Source organism: Centropristis striata, chromosome 18 (assembly GCF_030273125.1).
Source record: "Centropristis striata isolate RG_2023a ecotype Rhode Island chromosome 18, C.striata_1.0, whole genome shotgun sequence".
NCBI lineage: Eukaryota > Metazoa > Chordata > Actinopteri > Perciformes > Serranidae > Centropristis > Centropristis striata.
In genome coordinates this window covers 35267182-35284681 of record NC_081534.1, presented here as the reverse complement: position 1 = coordinate 35284681, position 17500 = coordinate 35267182, and the positions used below count along the sequence as shown (strand labels likewise).

The following is a 17500-nucleotide window of genomic DNA, read 5'->3' as shown; positions in this document are numbered from 1 at the left end:
AATAAATAAATAAATAAATAAATAAATAAATAAATAAATAAATAAATAAATAAATAAATAAATAAATAAATAAATAAATAAACTCTTGTGTGTAGATAGTAAAGTGTAACAGGGTGTAGTTCCTGTGTTGAGCTGTGAGTGGCAGCAGAGCGCCGCAGAGCCTCCCGCTCCACCGGAAACACCAGAAGAAGAAGAAGAAGAAGAAGAAAAGCCTCCAGAACAAAGCTCAACATGTGGCTCTGTGAAAGAACTACAACTCAGACATAAAACTACAAGCTGAGGCTGCTGCTGCGGGTTAAAATGGACGAAGAGCAAACGGTGAGTTCTCCTCCTCATCTATGACTTTAATAGAATCTAATGTGACGCTAATAACGGCTAATAACGGCTTATAACGGCTTATAACGGCTGGTCGCTCCAGACCAAACTCCATGAAATATTTTGTCATTTTTATATTATTTTGCGCACAAAACGGACTACAAATACCATTGAACACATGTTTACCTGTCTAACCGGATATAGAAGAGCCAGGTCACTTCCGGCTCTGGTTCCATCAGGTAAACGTGTTCAGGTGAAACACCAGAGCAGTTAGTTCATTTAATCTGGATAAATGTCAGCAGAATGACTCCATTTAACTCTATTTAAACTACATTTAATCAACTTAGTGCCGAAAAAATCCTCAGCCGAATTTAATATAAAGTTGTTATAAAGTTGTCAAAGACATTTTAAACTGAATTCACAAAATTAATCAGCCAGAAAGATTAAATTCAGTTTTTGTGAATGGAGTCTGGCCGAGATGTGATACTAGCAAAAAAGATGTAAAACTACCAAAAATATACACAAAAATACCAAGAAAAAAAATGTAAAAATGACCAAAGAAGTCACAAAATTACAGACAATATGTGAAATTACATATATATATATATATATATATATATAATACCAAAAAAGACACGAAAATACCAAGAAAAGAATGTAAAAAGAATTTAAAAAAAAAACCTGTAAAAAGAACAAAAAAAGATACAAAATCACCTAGGAAAGAGTAAAAATACCAAAAAGGCTTAAAATTACCCAAAAAGATGTAAAACTACCAAATAAGTCACAAAATTACAAAAAATATGTGAAATTACCAACAAAAAAAACACAAAAATGACACGAAAATACCAAGAAAAGAATGTAAAAATAACAAAAATATGTAAAAAATTACCAAAGAAGTCACAAACTTACAGAAAATATGTGAAATTACAAAAAAACAACAACAAAAAAAAAACAAAAAAGACACGAAAATACCAAGAAAAGAACAAAACCGATGTAAAAAGACCTTTAAAGCCGTTAGCTGTCTCACTGACAGCGTTAGCATCCTTTAGCCGACTCCAAAGACAAGAAGTTAGATTCTAGTTTCACTATTTAAATATTTATATTATTTATATATTATATTTATATTATTATATTTATATTTATATTCATTTAAATAACTGGAAGCATAACACCATCATTTATATTAGTAGTTAATGAGAATTTTTAATAGAATCTTAGCTGAACGGTGTCTGACTTTTATTATTATTTATTTGACATTAAGTGGCTATATATATAGAGATAATCTCTTATTTTGAAGTGTTGAGTATGAAGGTTTAGGCCTAGATCAGTATTTTATACTTCAGACTACTCACTTTTTTTCTGACCAAAATGATAAAAGGAAATGCATAGTGAATATTAAGTGAACTGGTTCTTATTTCTATCTTATTACGTAGACGAGGCAGATGCATGTTTATGTATAGGGCTTTATATACTGTTTGTGTGTCAATGTTTATATGTTTAATGGTGTCTATGTGAGTATGTGTATGAATATGTATATGCATCTAGCCTACGCTGTTGTAGTTTATGTTGTTTATAAAAAGATTTAGGGAACAGTTACGTTACTAATATAAATGATTGAAGAGATTTTGTTGATTGTGTTACACAACTATCAACCTGTGGCACCACTTCTATCAGCAAGACTAGCTCAGCCCTGTGTGTGTGTGTGTGTGTGTGTGTGTGTGTGTGTCTGTGTGTGTGTGTGTGTCTGTCTGTGTGTCTGTCTCTGTGTGTGTGTGTGTGTGTGTGTGTGTGTGTGTGTGTGTCTGTGTGTGTGTGTGTGTCTGTCTGTGTGTGTGTGTGTGTGTGTGTGTGTGTCTGTGTGTGTGTGTGTGTGTGTGTGTGTGTGTGTGTGTGTGTGTGTGTGTGTGTGTGTCTCTGTGTGTGTGTGTGTCTGTGTGTGTGTGTGTGTGTGTGTCTGTCTGTGTGTGTGTGTGTGTGTGTGTGTGTGTGTGTGTGTGTCTGTGTGTGTGTGTGTGTGTGTCTGTGTGTGTGTGTGTGTGTGTGTGTGTGTGTGTGTGTGTGTGTGTCTGTGTGTGTGTCTGTGTGTGTGTGTGTGTGTCTGTGTGTGTGTGTGTGTGTGTGTGTGTGTGTGTGTCTGTGTGTGTGTGTGTCTCTGTGTGTGTGTGTGTGTGTGTCTGTGTGTCTGTGTGTGTGTGTGTGTGTGTGTGTGTGTGTGTGTGTGTGTGTGTGTGTCTGTGTGTGTGTGTGTGTGTGTGTGTGTGTGTGTGTGTGTGTCTGTGTGTGTGTCTGTGTGTGTGTGTGTCTGTGTGTGTGTGTGTGTGTCTGTGTGTGTCTGTGTGTGTGTGTGTGTGTGTGTGTGTGTGTGTGTGTGTGTGTGTGTGTGTGTAGGCTGGCTACAGGGAGCCCTGTGTGGTGTGTTCTGCGGTGGATTGGGGCGTCTCAGACGAGGGTCGGTTCTACTGCAGATCCTGCCACAACGTCATCGAGGTAAACAACAACAACAACAACAACAAACAGCTTCCGTCTCTGATAGAAAGTAGGACAATCAAAATGTACTTTACATACAATATAATTGAAGCAGATAAGAAAAAAACCCAATTTAAATAAATAAATATTGTGTAGAAGGATTATTGTTCTTATGTAGAACCTTTCTAACAATAAATGAGACGGTAAGAAACAATATAAAATAAAACTTGAAATTGTCTTTTTTTTACTTTTTTCTTTTCTGTATTTTTTAGTTTTATGCCATATCATTTTAAATTTTTATTTGTTCCTTTTTATTTTGTTGTATTTTATTTTTCTTATCTTAGTGAAATACATTTTTTTTTTCCTATTCGATTTTAATTTATTTTATTATTTTAATCAAATATTATAAATCAATTATTTTTTCAAACAATTATTCTTCTTATTTTTTTATTTAGTTTTCTTATCCTATTAAATGACTTTATTCTTTTATTTAGTTGTATTTAATCTTCTCGTTAAAATTATCTTTTTTCCTGTTTTATTTTCTGTATTTTTTAGTTGTATGTCATATCATTTTTTATATATTTTTATTTGTTCCTTTTTTATTTTGTTGTATTTTATTTTTCTTAGTGAAATACATATTTTTTTCCTATTCAATTTGAATTTATTGCATTATTTTTAAACAAATATAAATCAATTATTACTATTTTATTTTTTATTTTTTTTTAAATTGAGTTGTATTTTTCAGTAATTAAAAGATCTCTTATCCTATTTAATTGCTTTATTCTTTTCTTTAGTTGTATTTAATCTTCTCATTAAATTATCTTTTTTTCCTGTTTTATTTTCTGTATTTTTAAGTTGATTATTGATATATTTTTATTCGTTCCTTTTTATTTTGTTGTATTTTATATTCTCAGTAAAATACATATTTTTTACCTATTCAATTAGAATTTTCTTTTTTAATATATTTATATTTATTGTATTATTTTTAATCAAATATTATAAATAAATTATTACTTTTTAATTTTTTAATTTTTTTTTATTTAGTTGTATTTTTCAGTAATTAAAAAGATCTCTTATGCTATTTAATTGCTTTATTCTTTAATTTAGTTGTATTTAATCTTGGCTGTAGTTCTGCTGAGTGGCAGAACTCTGTTCCTCTTCACGTGACATGAGTCTGTTTGTCTGTTTGTTTGTTTGTTTGTTGTTGTCCTGTGTGTGTGGTGAACCAGAGAAGCAGAGAGGTGGTGGACCCAAACATCACGCCGGGATCCAGCCGCGTCTCCACCATCAGCCGAGGGAGCCGCACCAAGAGAGCCGGTCACACACAAATATATATATATATATATATATATATATATATACATATAATATTATAATAATATATAAAATAATATAATAATATAATAGCTAATGTTCTGACTTATTGTGCTGAACTGAAGAGGGACAGGAAGTGTTTCTGATGATGATTAGAAACCTTTGATTTATTTATTTCCATAGAATTTTAATTGAGGCAGATAGGAAACAAAAGCAATTGAAAAAAAATAAATAATAATTATGTGCCTAATAATAATAATAATAATAATAATAATAATAATAATAGAAATAGCCAAGTTACGTATATTATAATTGAGGCAGATAAGAAATAAAAACAATTGGGGAAAAAAAAGGAAAATGAAATACATAAAAAAATTCTGTACAATGATGGTGCCAAATAACAATAATAATAATAATAATAAACTATTTATGCAGCACATTTCTCACAATAATTGCAGCTCAAATTGTTTTTTTTACTGACAAAAGAAGAAAATCATATTCACAACATTTTCCTCATCAATTAAAATATTAAAATCCAATTATGGGGAAGAAATAAAAAATAGGGAAATTAAACATATATTTACAGGTTATTATCTACTCACCTGGCAGTTTGAATTAGAAATGAGAGTAAATATTAATATTAACAATAATGATAATTGTTGAGAGATTTCGACCTGACAGAAACAAATCTCTCATTATGTCACAGTAACAGCAGGATGTTATTATTGTCATTATTATGAATATTAATTATTGTTAGCCTTATTAATCTGGAGCTTTTCCTTTTTTTCTGTTTACATCAAATGAAATGGAATATTTTGGGGTTTTGAAGAAAACTAGAATTTAATTAATTTGTTGTTACTATTCTCTGCCTTTTATTGACTCTGATTAAATGAGTATTAAAGAAATGAATCAGCAGATTAATCAGCGAATTAATATTAATTAAAACATATTTGAGATTAATGCAGTCAATAGAATATAATGAAATCTACAGAAACATGATTTATTAAGGTGGGGTGGTGAACTTTTTAATTAGTTTATTTGGAGTCGTATTCTGATATGTGTTGTTGTTGTTGTTGTTGTTGTTGTTGTTGTTGTTGTGGTGCAGAGCGCGGCCGTCAGTGGGTGGTGTGTGAAGGTTTCCAGTTCATCCTGCAGCATCAGGCCGACGCCCTCATCGCTCTGGGAGTCACTCCGCGCTTTAAGGTCCCGCTTTAATATTTATTATTCACCCTGAACTGTAAAATAAAAGAACTGGCTGAGACGTGCACTGACATGATTCACTAATAAGAGCTTGCAGTAATAAAAGCGTGCGCTTATGTGAGCGTGCACTAGCGTTAGCGTTCGCTAATAGGAGCATGCACCAACAAGAGCGTGCACTAATACAAGTATGCGCTAACGTGATTGTGCTTTGACCGTGCACTAGCGTGAGCGTGCACTAATAATAACGTGTACTGACACGATTCACTAATAAGAGCGTGCACTAATAAGAGCGTGCGCTGACGTGAGCGTTCACTAGCATGAGCGTTCGCTAATAATAGCATCCACTGACATGATTCACTAATAAGAGCGTGGACCAATACAAGCATGCGCTAACGTGAGCGTGCGCTAGCGTGAGCGTGCGCTAGCGTGAGCGTGCGCTAACGTGAGCGTGCGCTAGCGTGAGCGTGCGCTAACGTGAGCGTGCGCTAGCGTGAGCGTGCGCTAGCGTGAGCGTGCGCTAGCGTGAGCGTGCTAACGGTGTGGTGCGTTCCAGGACCAGGTGCTGTGTGAGCTGTGGAGGATCTACCTGCAGAAGAGCCGTCAGGCGTTCACCAACAGCCCAGAGAGAAGCTGCAGCTTTAGACTGGTGAGAGCATCTTCACTCACACTGTTAGTTTTATTGATTGATTTTTATTTTCGTGTATTTTATTTCCTATCCTATTTAATTTTATTTAGTTTTTATTTTATCCTCTAAAAAAAGAGATTTTTAATTTTTTTTTATCACTTTTTTCTTACTTTGTTGTATTTTATTTTTCATCATAATGATATTGTTCTCCCATTGTATTAAATTTATATTTACTGTATTAAATTGTCTGCCTGTCTGTCTACCTGCCTGTCTGTCTACCTGCCTGTCTGTCCTCAGAGAGCTTGTGACTCTGACAGGTCAGCTGAGTCGTCTGTCTTGTTGTCCAGTGAGACGGACGGAGAGACGAATCCGTCCAACGCAGGTCAATAAAAGTACTTTCCTACTTTTATTTTTTATGTTTTAAAATCTTGAATTAATAACTATTATTATGAAATTATAGAATACATTTTAAAAGCTCAGGCTAACCTCACAGGGATTTAAAAAAATATTTTTTAAATTAAATTTGAATATCATTTTTTGCAGCTGAAGATGAAATATCTGATTAAGTTTTCAATATTATTTATTAATTTATCAAGTATTAGAAATAGAGTGAGACCGGAGATTTTCATATAAAATATATTTAAAAATAAAACTGATTCTATTATTATTATAATAATATTACTAATGATGTGTGTGGTCCTATGAACCCTGAATATAATTGATTATAATAATATTAGTAATGATGTGTGTGGTGTCAGGCAGCGCCACTGATTGGTCGGTGTGTTCGGGCTCTCTGGACGCCAGCAGCTACCTGTCGACTCGCCTCCGACCCTCCGGACGCCTCATGAGCATGAAGAGGACTCTGGCTCTGATCCACCTGGCCCTCACCTGGACCAGAGAGCTGCTGACGCTCAGCGACCTGCTCAGGTAACACACACACACATTCTGGTACTTCTATCTTTGTGAGGACCCTCATTGGAACAGTGAATTCCCTTGGAAGGTTATAATAGTTTTAGATTTTTCATTAGTTTTAGTTTTAATTTTCTTTTCAAATCCAGTTAGTTTTAATGAGTTTTTAGAGTGAGTTTACTAGTTTTAGTTTAATATTTATTTTTTTTAAATGCTTTAGTTTTAGTTTAGTTTTTATTAGTTGTAGTGTTTTGTAATGGGGTATTTGTTGGGTGGGAGATTAAAAGAGGTCACAGTAAATTCTGCCTTTATTTCCTTTGTCTGATCCATCTTCATTACGGATGAAAAAAGTTGACAAAGACCAAAACGAAGGACATTTTCACTATAATTTTAGTTAGTTTTGTAACCACACAATACAGTTTCAGTTAATTATCATTATCATGTAACCTTTAACCCTTAAAACAAAGTCTGAAATCTCAAAAAAGCCTTTAAAGAAGTGAGGACCGGCCGAAATGTCCTCACTTTGCAAAAATGTCCTCACTCTGTTGGTTAAAAACGTGTCCTGGTCCTCACTATGTAGGAAGAACAAGAACACACACACACACATTCTTGTACTTCTATCTTTGTGAGGACCCTCATTGGAACAGTGAATTCTCTTGCAAGGTTATGATAGTTTGGGATTTTTCATTAGTTTTAGTTTTAATTTTCATTGTGAATTTTTGTTTTCAAATTCAGTTCGTTTTTATTAGTTGTTATAGTTAGTTTGCTAGTTTTAGTTTTAGTCTAGTTTTTATTAGTTTAAGTGTTTTGTAATGGGGTATTTGTTGGGTGGGAGATTAAAAGAGGTCACAGTAAATGTTTCCTTTATTTCCTTTGTCTGATCCATCTTCATTATGTATGAAAAAAGTTGACAAAGAGGAAAACGAAGAACATTTTCACTATAATTTTAGTTAGTTTTGTAACCACAAAATACAGTTTCAGTTAATTATCATTATCATGTAACCTTTAACCCTTAAAACAAAGTCTGAAATCTAAAAAAAGCCTTTAAAGAAGTGAGGACCGGCCGAAATGTCCTCACTTTGTAAAAATGTCCTCACTCTGTTGGTTAAAAACGTGTCCTGGTCCTCACTATGTAGGAAGAACAAGAACACACACACACACACCTGCTCACCACGGCAACAGGATCTGGTTCGAGTAAACACTTTATTTTAAATGACACATGGAGAATAAAGAGATTCTGACACTAATATCAACATTTAACACAAGTAATGGTCACTTTTTATAACTGATGATGCGTTCAAGGACCGTCGGAAAGTTAAAACTCTGAGGATAATGTCTGTTTTTACAGTTTCTTTCTACGATGAACGGAGGATTTTTTAATGATTTTTTAAAGAAAACATGCGTAGGGTTCAGGGAGTTCAGAATTTAAAAGTGGTCCTAGAATTGAACCCTGAGGAACTCCAGAATATAACTGACACAGAGCGAAAGCACCAACACTGACACATGGAGGATAAAGATAATTTTTTGTGATTTTTTTTTTTTAAAGAAAAGATTTGTTTCAGGGGTTCAATGAGTAAATCAATTGAAATAGGGAGTATAAAAAGGTTTAGTTCATGATGATATGAGTTAGGGCTGGGCCATACGGACCAAAAGTCCTATCTGATATATTTAGGCTGAATATCCATATACGATATAAATCCAGATATTTTTATTACAAAGAGAACAAATGTTAAGTCAAATATCACATGTCACAAGTAGTTTTATTGATTTATTAAAGTGAACATAAATACTGTAGAACAACAGGAGAACCTTTTTTAAATCAAAGCTCCATAAAGTGACATTTAAATAAAAAAATATATCTTAAATAAAAATAGCCTATGGAATAAAATAGGCCAATCTTTTTCTGAAATAAATATATTCATATGAGAAAAGAATAACAAACACTACAAAAGAACGAAATATGACAAACAAAAAAAGAGTTTCCAGTCAGACCTGATTCATGCAGCTCACACACTGTTTAGAGTTGTTTGTGTTTATGTTTGTGTTTGTGTTTGTTTGTTTTCAGGCTGGTGAATGAAGGTCACGTCCCGTACGTCAACGCCTACGAGAAACTTCCAGACGAGATGAAGCTGGAAGGAAAAGACGCTCTGATCTTCAGAGTCAAGGTAAGAAACTCTCTCTGCTGCCCCTTAAACCAGCTGGTCTCAACCTGGGGGGCCCGGCCCCAATCAGGGTCCCGAGATGATTTCTGGGGGTCAACAAATCATTTTGGAAGTCAGCTCTGTCCCCACTGTGTTAAAGTGTTCATGGGTTTTAGTCTTTTTGGTCACTTAATGTCTTTTTTTGGTCATTTTGTGTCTTTTTTGGTCATTTTTTTTCTTTTTTTTTTGGTCATTTTGTGTCTTTTTTTGATCATTTTGTGTCATTTTTGGTCATTTTGTGTCTTTTTTGGTCATTTTTTGTCTTTTTTGGTCATTTTTTTGGTCATTTTGTGTCTTTTTTGGTCATTTTGTGTCTTTTTTTTGATCATTTTTTGTCTTTTTTGGTCATTTTGTGTCTTTTTTGGTCATTTTTTGTCTTTTTTTGGTAATTTTGTGTCTTTTTTGGTCATTTTTTGTCTTTTTTGGTCATTTTGTGTCTTTTTTTTGGTCATTTTGTGTCTTTTTTTATCATTTTGTGTCTTTTTGGGTAAATTTGTGTCTTTTTTGGTCATTTTTTGGTCATTTTGTGGTCATTTTGTGTCTTTTTTTGATCATTTTGTGTCTTTTTTGGTCATTTTGTATCTTTTTTGGTCATTTTTTGTCTTTTTTGGTCATTTTGTGTCTTTTTTTTGGTCATTTTTTGTCTTTTTTTGATCATTTTGTGTCTTTTTTGGTAAATTTGTGTCTTTTTTTAGGTAATTTTGTGCCTTTTCTGACAAATCCCAAAGTAGCAAGTTATTACCTTGCAAGGATTCTTATAGCAAAGGACTTAGATTAAAAGTAACAATAAAATATGAACAGATATATAAATGCACAGACAGAGAGATGTTTTAGTTGTTGTCTGCTTCATTATTTGTCCAAGTTTGTCTGATCTGAACTGTGAGATTGTGTTCAGTGAGCGGGGGTCGCCTCTCAAAAAGGTTGAGAACTACTGCTGTAAACAGCCAGTAACAATAATAACAATAATAATAATAACAATAATAACAATAATAATAATAATAATAATAATAATAATAGGTGGTGTGTGTTTCCTCCACAGAGCGTCCCGTCCCACCGCGCGGTGCATAAAGAGGCTCAGACTCTCATTGTCTTCCTGCAGCTTCCTGCTTTTCCTCCAATCAGCAGGCAGAGTCTGCTGCACCCGGCCCTGCTCAGCCTGCGCTACCTGATGGACGCTAATCTGCCCGGTAACAGCAGCACGCATACTTCTACTGCACATACTTTTAGTACTACAAATAGTACTGTAGAAGATAAGTTTGTTTTCTTTAAAAAAACAACAACAAAAATCCAGTTTAATGTAGAAAGAAACTGTAAAAACAGACGTTATCGTCAGAGTTTGAACTTTCCGACGGTCCTTGAACGTATCATCAGTTATAAAAAGTGACCAAAACTTGTGTTAAATGTTGATATTAGTGTCAGAATCTCTTTATTCTCCATGTGTCATTTAAAATAAACCAGATTTACACAGAGCAGAGAGGAGAGGACAGGAGAGGCTGGAAACATGAGAGTACTTCAGTATGTGGACAAAATTTTTTGATTTTTGTGTGGTAATTTTATGTCATTTTGTCATAATTTTGTGTCTTTTCTGGCCTTTATTGGTCAATTTTTTTGTAAATTTTATGTCTTTTTGCAAATTTTGTGTCTTTTTGATGTAATTTTGTCTTTTTTTTTGTTAATTTTGTGTCTTTTTGTCGTAATTTTATGTAATTTTGTCCTAATTTTGTGTCTTTTCTGGCCTTTATTGGTCAATTTTTTTGTAAATTTTATGTCTTTTTGTAAATTTTGTGTCTTTTTGATGTAATTTTGTCTTTTTTTTGTTAATTTTGTGTCTTTTTGTCGTAATTTTATGTCATTTTGTCCTAATTTTGTGTCTTTTCTGGCCTTTATTGGTCAATTTTTTTGTAAATTTTATGTCTTTTTGTACATTTTGTGTCTTTTTGATGTAATTTTGTCTTTTTTTGTTAATTTTGTGTCTTTTTGTCGTAATTTTATGTAATTTTGTCCTAATTTTGTGTCTTTTCTGGCCTTTATTGGTCAATTTTTTTTGTTAATTTTATGTCTTTTTGTTAATTTTGTGTCTTTTTGATGTAATTTTGTCTTTTTTTGTTAATTTTGTGTCTTTTTGTCGTAATTTTATGTAATTTTGTCCTAATTTTGTGTCTTTTCTGGCCTTTATTGGTCAATTTTTTTGTAAATTTTATGTCTTTTTGTAAATTTTGTGTCTTTTTGATGTAATTTTGTCTTTTTTTGTTAATTTTGTGTCTTTTTGTCGTAATTTTATGTAATTTTGTCCTAATTTTGTGTCTTTTCTGGCCTTTATTGGTCAATTTTTTTGTTAATTTTATGTCTTTTTGTTAATTTTGTGTCTTTTTGATGTAATTTTGTCTTTTTTTTGTTAATTTTGTGTCTTTTTGTCGTAATTTTATGTAATTTTGTCGTAATTTTGTGTCTTTTCTGGCCTTTATTGGTCAATTTTTTTGTTAATTTTATGTCATTTTTTGTTAATTTTGTGTTGTATTTAGTGTTATTCTGCAGTTAGAGTAGTTGTGATTCCTCGGCCTTCTAGATTCTCTAGACTGTGTAGTTCATCTCTAACCTCTCCGTCCTCAGACGAGCTCCACCCGTGGGTGTGCAGGCTGACGGAGGTGGCCCGTATGGAGGACGAAGCGTTCCAGACGTCGGACCGTTTGTCTCGTCCCGTCCTGCCGCGCTACGACGTGCAGGCCGCCGCCCTCGTCATCGTCACCGCCAAGCTGCTCTTCGGCCTGGACGACCACACGGAGTGGTGCTGAGCGTTAACGTCTCACTGTCTCACTGTTGGTTTCATGTTTCACACTGAGTTTAGAGCAAAGGTTTGTTTCTGTCTTTCAGGGATTTATCCAACCAAGCAGCTGATCACCACCACCATGATGGTGAGCCCAACGGTCAATATTCACTCTAGTTCAATATTCACTCTAGTTTAATATTCACTCTAGTTTAATATTCACTCTAGTTTAATATTCACTCTAGTTTGATATTCACCCTAGTTTAATATTCACTCTAGTTTAATATTCACCCTAGTTTAATATTCACCCTAGTTTAATATTCACTCTAGTTTAATATTCACTCTAGTTTAATATTCACTCTAGTTCAATATTCACTCTAGTTCAATATTCACTCTAGTTCAATATTCACTCTAGTTTAATATTCACTCTAGTTTAATATTCACCCTAGTTTAATATTCACTCTAGTTTAATATTCACTCTAGTTTAATATTCACTCTAGTTCAATATTCACTCTAGTTTAATATTCACTCTAGTTTAATATTCACCCTAGTTTAATATTCACTCTAGTTTAATATTCACTCTAGTTTAATATTCACTCTAGTTCAATATTCACTCTAGTTTAATATTCACTCTAGTTCAATATTCACTCTAGTTCAATATTCACTCTAGTTTAATATTCACTCTAGTTTAATATTCACCCTAGTTTAATATTCACTCTAGTTTAATATTCACTCTAGTTTAATATTCACTCTAGTTTAATATTCACTCTAGTTCAATATTCACTCTAGTTCAATATTCACTCTAGTTTAATATTCACTCTAGTTCAATATTCACTCTAGTTTAATATTCACTCTAGTTTAATATTCACTCTAGTTTAATATTCACTCTAGTCAAACACCAGAGACAATCAGATATTAAGCTGAGATCAGGTCACTTCACAATAAATGATGGAATTTAGATCTTTATTTAAAAATAATTCTATCACATCTATAGTTTGAGTTAATGATGTATTTACATTTCTATAATATTTATTTATCTTAGATTAGAATTAAATTCAAAATGTTTAACGGAGAAAAACAAATGTGGAGTTAATTTCAGTTTATATATTGAAACAGGAAAACTTTTACTTTATATTTTTTATTTTCTAGTTTATTTCTCTGTTTTAGCTGCTGGTCGGTTTTATATCTTTAATCAATTTTCAATTTTTGTGGGAACATTAGCCCTGCAGAAAATGCTACAAATTATTATTGTTAATAATAATAATACTCAAATTTATTTATAATATTTATAATAATAAAATAAAGAAGAAAAGAACAACAACTAATAAATAAATAATATTTATTATTATTATTATTAAGATCAACATTTTTACATAAATTATATTATATATATTATTTAAGTTGGAGGTACATTACTAAAACAGATATTTAAAAAAAAATTAAAAATGTATTTTTACTGATATAATAATGATGATAATAATATCAAATAATCAAAGTTATTTATAATAATTTTTATTTAAAAAATGAATAAGAAAACAATAAAATCCTTAAATAATAAAAGTTTAACAATATTAATAAAATTAAAATTAAATAGTTTGTAGGATTATAAATGTAATATTTCTCCAAACAAGATGAAATGTTTAATAATAATAGTTACATTTTAAGTTATTCTAAATGTTGTTTGTGATTCTCTGTAATTATCATTATTACTTTTATCATTATTATTATTATTATTATTATAATTAAGGCCAATATTTTTAAATGAAGATCAATATTATTTAACTTGAAGTTACCAAATGAGTAATAATGAGTAGTAAAAAATGAGTAATATTTTAATATATTCAAATAAAAACAATTAGAAAAATTCAATATTATTTTTACTGATATAATTATAATAATATAAAGTAATATTTTTTTATATAATATTTAAATCAATGAAACCAAAAAGAAAATATAAATATGTTTAAATAAATAATTTAACAATATTTAAAAAATAAAATGATTTGCAGTATTATAAATGTGATATTTCTCCAAACAAGATAAAATGTTTATTATTATTATTAATAATTGTCTTCTGGTTGTCTGTGGCTGTTGATAACAGGAAGTGTGTTCAGCGTGCGGCGCTGGCTGCGGCTGCTGCAGGGCGCCGTGATGCGAGCGCAGCAGCGGCGGGAGGACGCCGTGGCCCGGTGAGCGCCGCCACCGCCTCGCCAACATGTGGCCGTGTCGCCTCTGATGAGCGTTAATGAGCTGTTGTTGTTGTTGTTGTTGTGGTGGTTTGTTTGTGTTGCAGGAGGCGCTGGGCGGCCAGCAGACCGCTCCACCCAAACACCATCAAGACATGTGTCGTCATGAAGAGGAAGAGTAAGAATCTCACTTCATGTTCAATAAGAATCACTTCATGGTCCAGTTTAAACGGTTAGACTGGACCTGAAACCACACATCACATCCCCATTATGTTACTAAATTGTTAAATTATCATTATTATTATTATTTTTTTCTTTGTTGTCACTGTACGGTGACGTTGAGTGGTACGAAGGGCGCCTGTAAATATTATTATTATCATTATTATTATAAGCCTTTACCTCCTTTACCCACTTTTAATACTTTTCTTTTAATAATTTCACACTTCATTTTGAATAATTGTAATTTGTCTTTTAATAATTTCACGTTTTTAATTTCAAATGTTTCAAAACTTCTTAAAAATAAAATAACATTTAACTCAGGTAATGTTTATTTATTTTAAATAATCTTAATTTATATTGAATAATTATTTTTCTTTTAATAATTATGGACTTTTTGAAAATAATTTAAAGCATTTCAAAACTCTTTAAAATTGTTAATAAAAATATGTTGCTTTTTTTAATCATTTAATTATTGTAATAATTTGTTTTTATTTTTAAAAATCTTAATTTAAAAAAAATATATTTGTACTTTTCTTTTAACAATTTCCCACATAATTTATTTTGAACAAATTTTTCTTTTAATAATCTCAGACTTTAAAAAACAAATTAAATAATTTCAAAACCTACTAAAAATATTTTTAATTTATTTTTATCAAATAATTTCAGTATTTTTTTAAATTATTTAAATTCTTTCAGACTCTATAAACATGGTAATTGTGATGTTTCTGACTCCAGGAGTAGCGGAGCAGGTCCAGATCTGCTTTGAGAAGCTCTCGTCCCGTCCGGCGGGCGGCGAGCGCGGTGGCGCCGAGCGCGGCGGCGAGCCGTCCAGCTTCAGGTTCTGTTGGGGGGACGAGGACGGAGCCGACGGTCCCAGTCTGCAGCACCAGAAGCTCCGAGGCCTCCCGACCCCCAGCTCCTCATACTGGCACCCGTCACTCAAAGTCTGCGACCCGCGGTGAGCCAGCAAAGACTCGACCTTTGACCTCTGAGCTCCAGGTCATCAATAGATTCTATTCAGTCCTCCAGTGGGTGATTTCTTCTTCTCCTCCACAGGAAGTGTTCGGGCCACTGGGAGGCCCGGCTGCCCAGCTCCTTCACCTGGCTCCTCCAGCTCTTCTGCTTCCTGCTGGACCTGAAGCCTCAGGACCTGCTGCAGGAGGTGCTGAGGGTGGAGAGCAGGCTGGTCCGCAGCAGCACCAGGACCAGGGCTGAGACCAGAACCAGGGCTGAGACCAGGACCAGGACTGAGACCAGGACCAGGACCAGGAAGAGGACCAGGACTGAGACAGAGACTGAGTCCAGGACGCCTCAGAAAGGACCAGAAACTGTAGAAATAAGATGAAAAACCTTCAGCTGTTTGTTCCGGTGTAACGGCTCAGAACGTCCCAGATTCATTCTGGACTTGACCCACTTTACCCCCTTTAACAACTGTACCCACGTTAACCACTTTACCCGGGTACACTTTATAAAATATATTTTTTTTATTGAATTAAGATTATTTCATCCTGGGTTCAATCAGGACTCTGATGGGGCTGGTTGCTGTAGTCCAGTCACCCATCCTCTAGTCCGAGTCAGTCTCCAGTCCCCGGTGTTCAAGTCCGAGTCACCAAGAAGAGTCCGAGTCAATCATCATTGACTGAGTTAGAGATTGAGTCCCAAGTCCCCGATGTTTTAGTTGGAGTCCAAGTCCCAAGTGTTCTAGTCTGAGTAGATTCAGATATACCTGAGTTCCAGTCCGGGTCCAAGTCCTGAATGTTTGTGTCCAAGTCAGGCGTTATTACTTGAATTTGAGTCCAAGTCGCCAGTGTTGGAGTCTGAGTCCAAGTCGAGTCACCAATACCTGAGTCCGAGTCCAAGTCCCGAGTCCCCAGTGTTTGAGTCCAAGTCGAGTCATCATTAACAGAGTTCAAGTCCAGGTCCTGATAACTAACGAATGAACGGAGGCTGATATAGTCTTTATTTATTTTTAGCCTGAATGAAAATCTCTATATTTTTATGTGAACTGTGTTCTGATTTTTTCTTTTTTTTTTTTGGAAATATTTCTAGAGCGACTTTCTCCAACATAAATCTTATATATTCTATATATTGTACAGTTTATTACACTGTCAGCCTTTTATATGAACGATAACTGATATAATAAAGAATATATTTGAATAAAATAAATGGCTCAGTAAACATCATTACTGTCAGTTACTGCTGACTATTAAAAAAAACATAAAAACAATAAATAAATAAACCATTTCTAAAGATTTTGTTTCAGAGAATAATTATATTATTAATAGGTGTGTTTAATTTCATCTGTCAGCTGACTCCTGTCCTGCTCTCTGATTGGCTGTCTCCTCAAAGACAAAGATGCTCTCAAATGTTTCCTTGTTTGTTTGTTTGTTTGTTGCAGGGAATATTTTGAATTGATTAATTTTAAGTCGACTGTCAGGAAGATAATGTTTTGTGTTTCTGTGAAGTGAAAGTTTGTTTTGATGAGTTTGTTGTTGAGCAGAAAGAGAGAGAGGTGCAGTGATGGAGAGGAACCAGCAGGTGGAGACAGAACACAACTAAAGGTCCAGTAGAACCTGATACACAGAGGAACCATTTATATAGTCTATGGTTTATATACAGTCTATGATCTATATACAGTCTATGGTTTATATACAGTCTATGATCTATATACAGTCTATGATCTATATACAGTCTATGGTTTATATACAGTCTATGGTTTATATACAGTCTATGATCTATATACAGTCTATGATCTATATACAGTCTATGATCTATATACAGTCTATGGTTCTTCACTTTGAGCGTCCTGAGTTCTTCCTGAACGTCTACATATGATTTTTTTTAAGAAAAGTTAAAAAAATAGCTTTGTTAGAGCGATTTAAAAAAACTGTTACATCTCCCTTTTTCAGAAATCTTCCTGCGTTTTTAATATGGGAGCCAATGAGGCTGTTGGTGGTGTTGGTGGATCATCTGTGCGTCCTACGCCCAAACTATAACTGACAGCTTTACCAGAGGATTGTGAGGGAGAAGACTAATTTTCCTACGTTTCTATGTATACATTATTTCTGTAGAGTGGAATTTGCGGCCTGGAGCGCAGTTTTCAAATTTATTTTTTGACAGTTTCTTCTCTCCCTCTACACTCTGGTGATGATGTCACACACTGTGACACGAGCATTCCGTGCAATACACACCCATTATAATCTCAGAATTTCTCCAAAAATGATCATGGTCATTGAACAGGGATTGATAAAAAACTGCAGCACTGGTCCCTACAGCTATTGCCCCGAGGCCCTAATAATAA

At 33.5% G+C, this 17500-nt stretch overlaps 1 protein-coding gene across 1 annotated transcript; it reads left to right on the top strand.

Annotated features, from left to right (window-relative positions):
* Positions 1-196: 196 nt before the first annotated feature.
* Positions 197-16365, top strand: taf1b (TATA box binding protein (Tbp)-associated factor, RNA polymerase I, B). The gene is made up of 15 exons (XM_059356818.1): positions 197-318; positions 2704-2802; positions 4011-4098; positions 5201-5298; positions 5849-5941; positions 6218-6302; positions 6679-6847; positions 8895-8994; positions 10070-10217; positions 11641-11815; positions 11902-11942; positions 13896-13983; positions 14088-14158; positions 14935-15157; positions 15256-16365. Exons 1-15 carry the CDS (start codon positions 301-303, stop codon positions 15542-15544), a joined length of 1785 nt encoding a protein of 594 aa, XP_059212801.1. The 5' UTR covers positions 197-300; the 3' UTR covers positions 15545-16365.
* The last annotated feature ends 1135 nt before the right edge of the window (positions 16366-17500 follow it).

Excerpts from the sequence above, each read along its gene's own strand:
- taf1b (XM_059356818.1), top strand. Across the intron at positions 13,984-14,087 it reads CGGGAGGACGCCGTGGCCCG|GAGGCGCTGGGCGGCCAGCA; the intron begins GTGAGCGCCGCC and ends TTTGTGTTGCAG. Across the intron at positions 15,158-15,255 it reads CTCAAAGTCTGCGACCCGCG|GAAGTGTTCGGGCCACTGGG; the intron begins GTGAGCCAGCAA and ends TCTCCTCCACAG.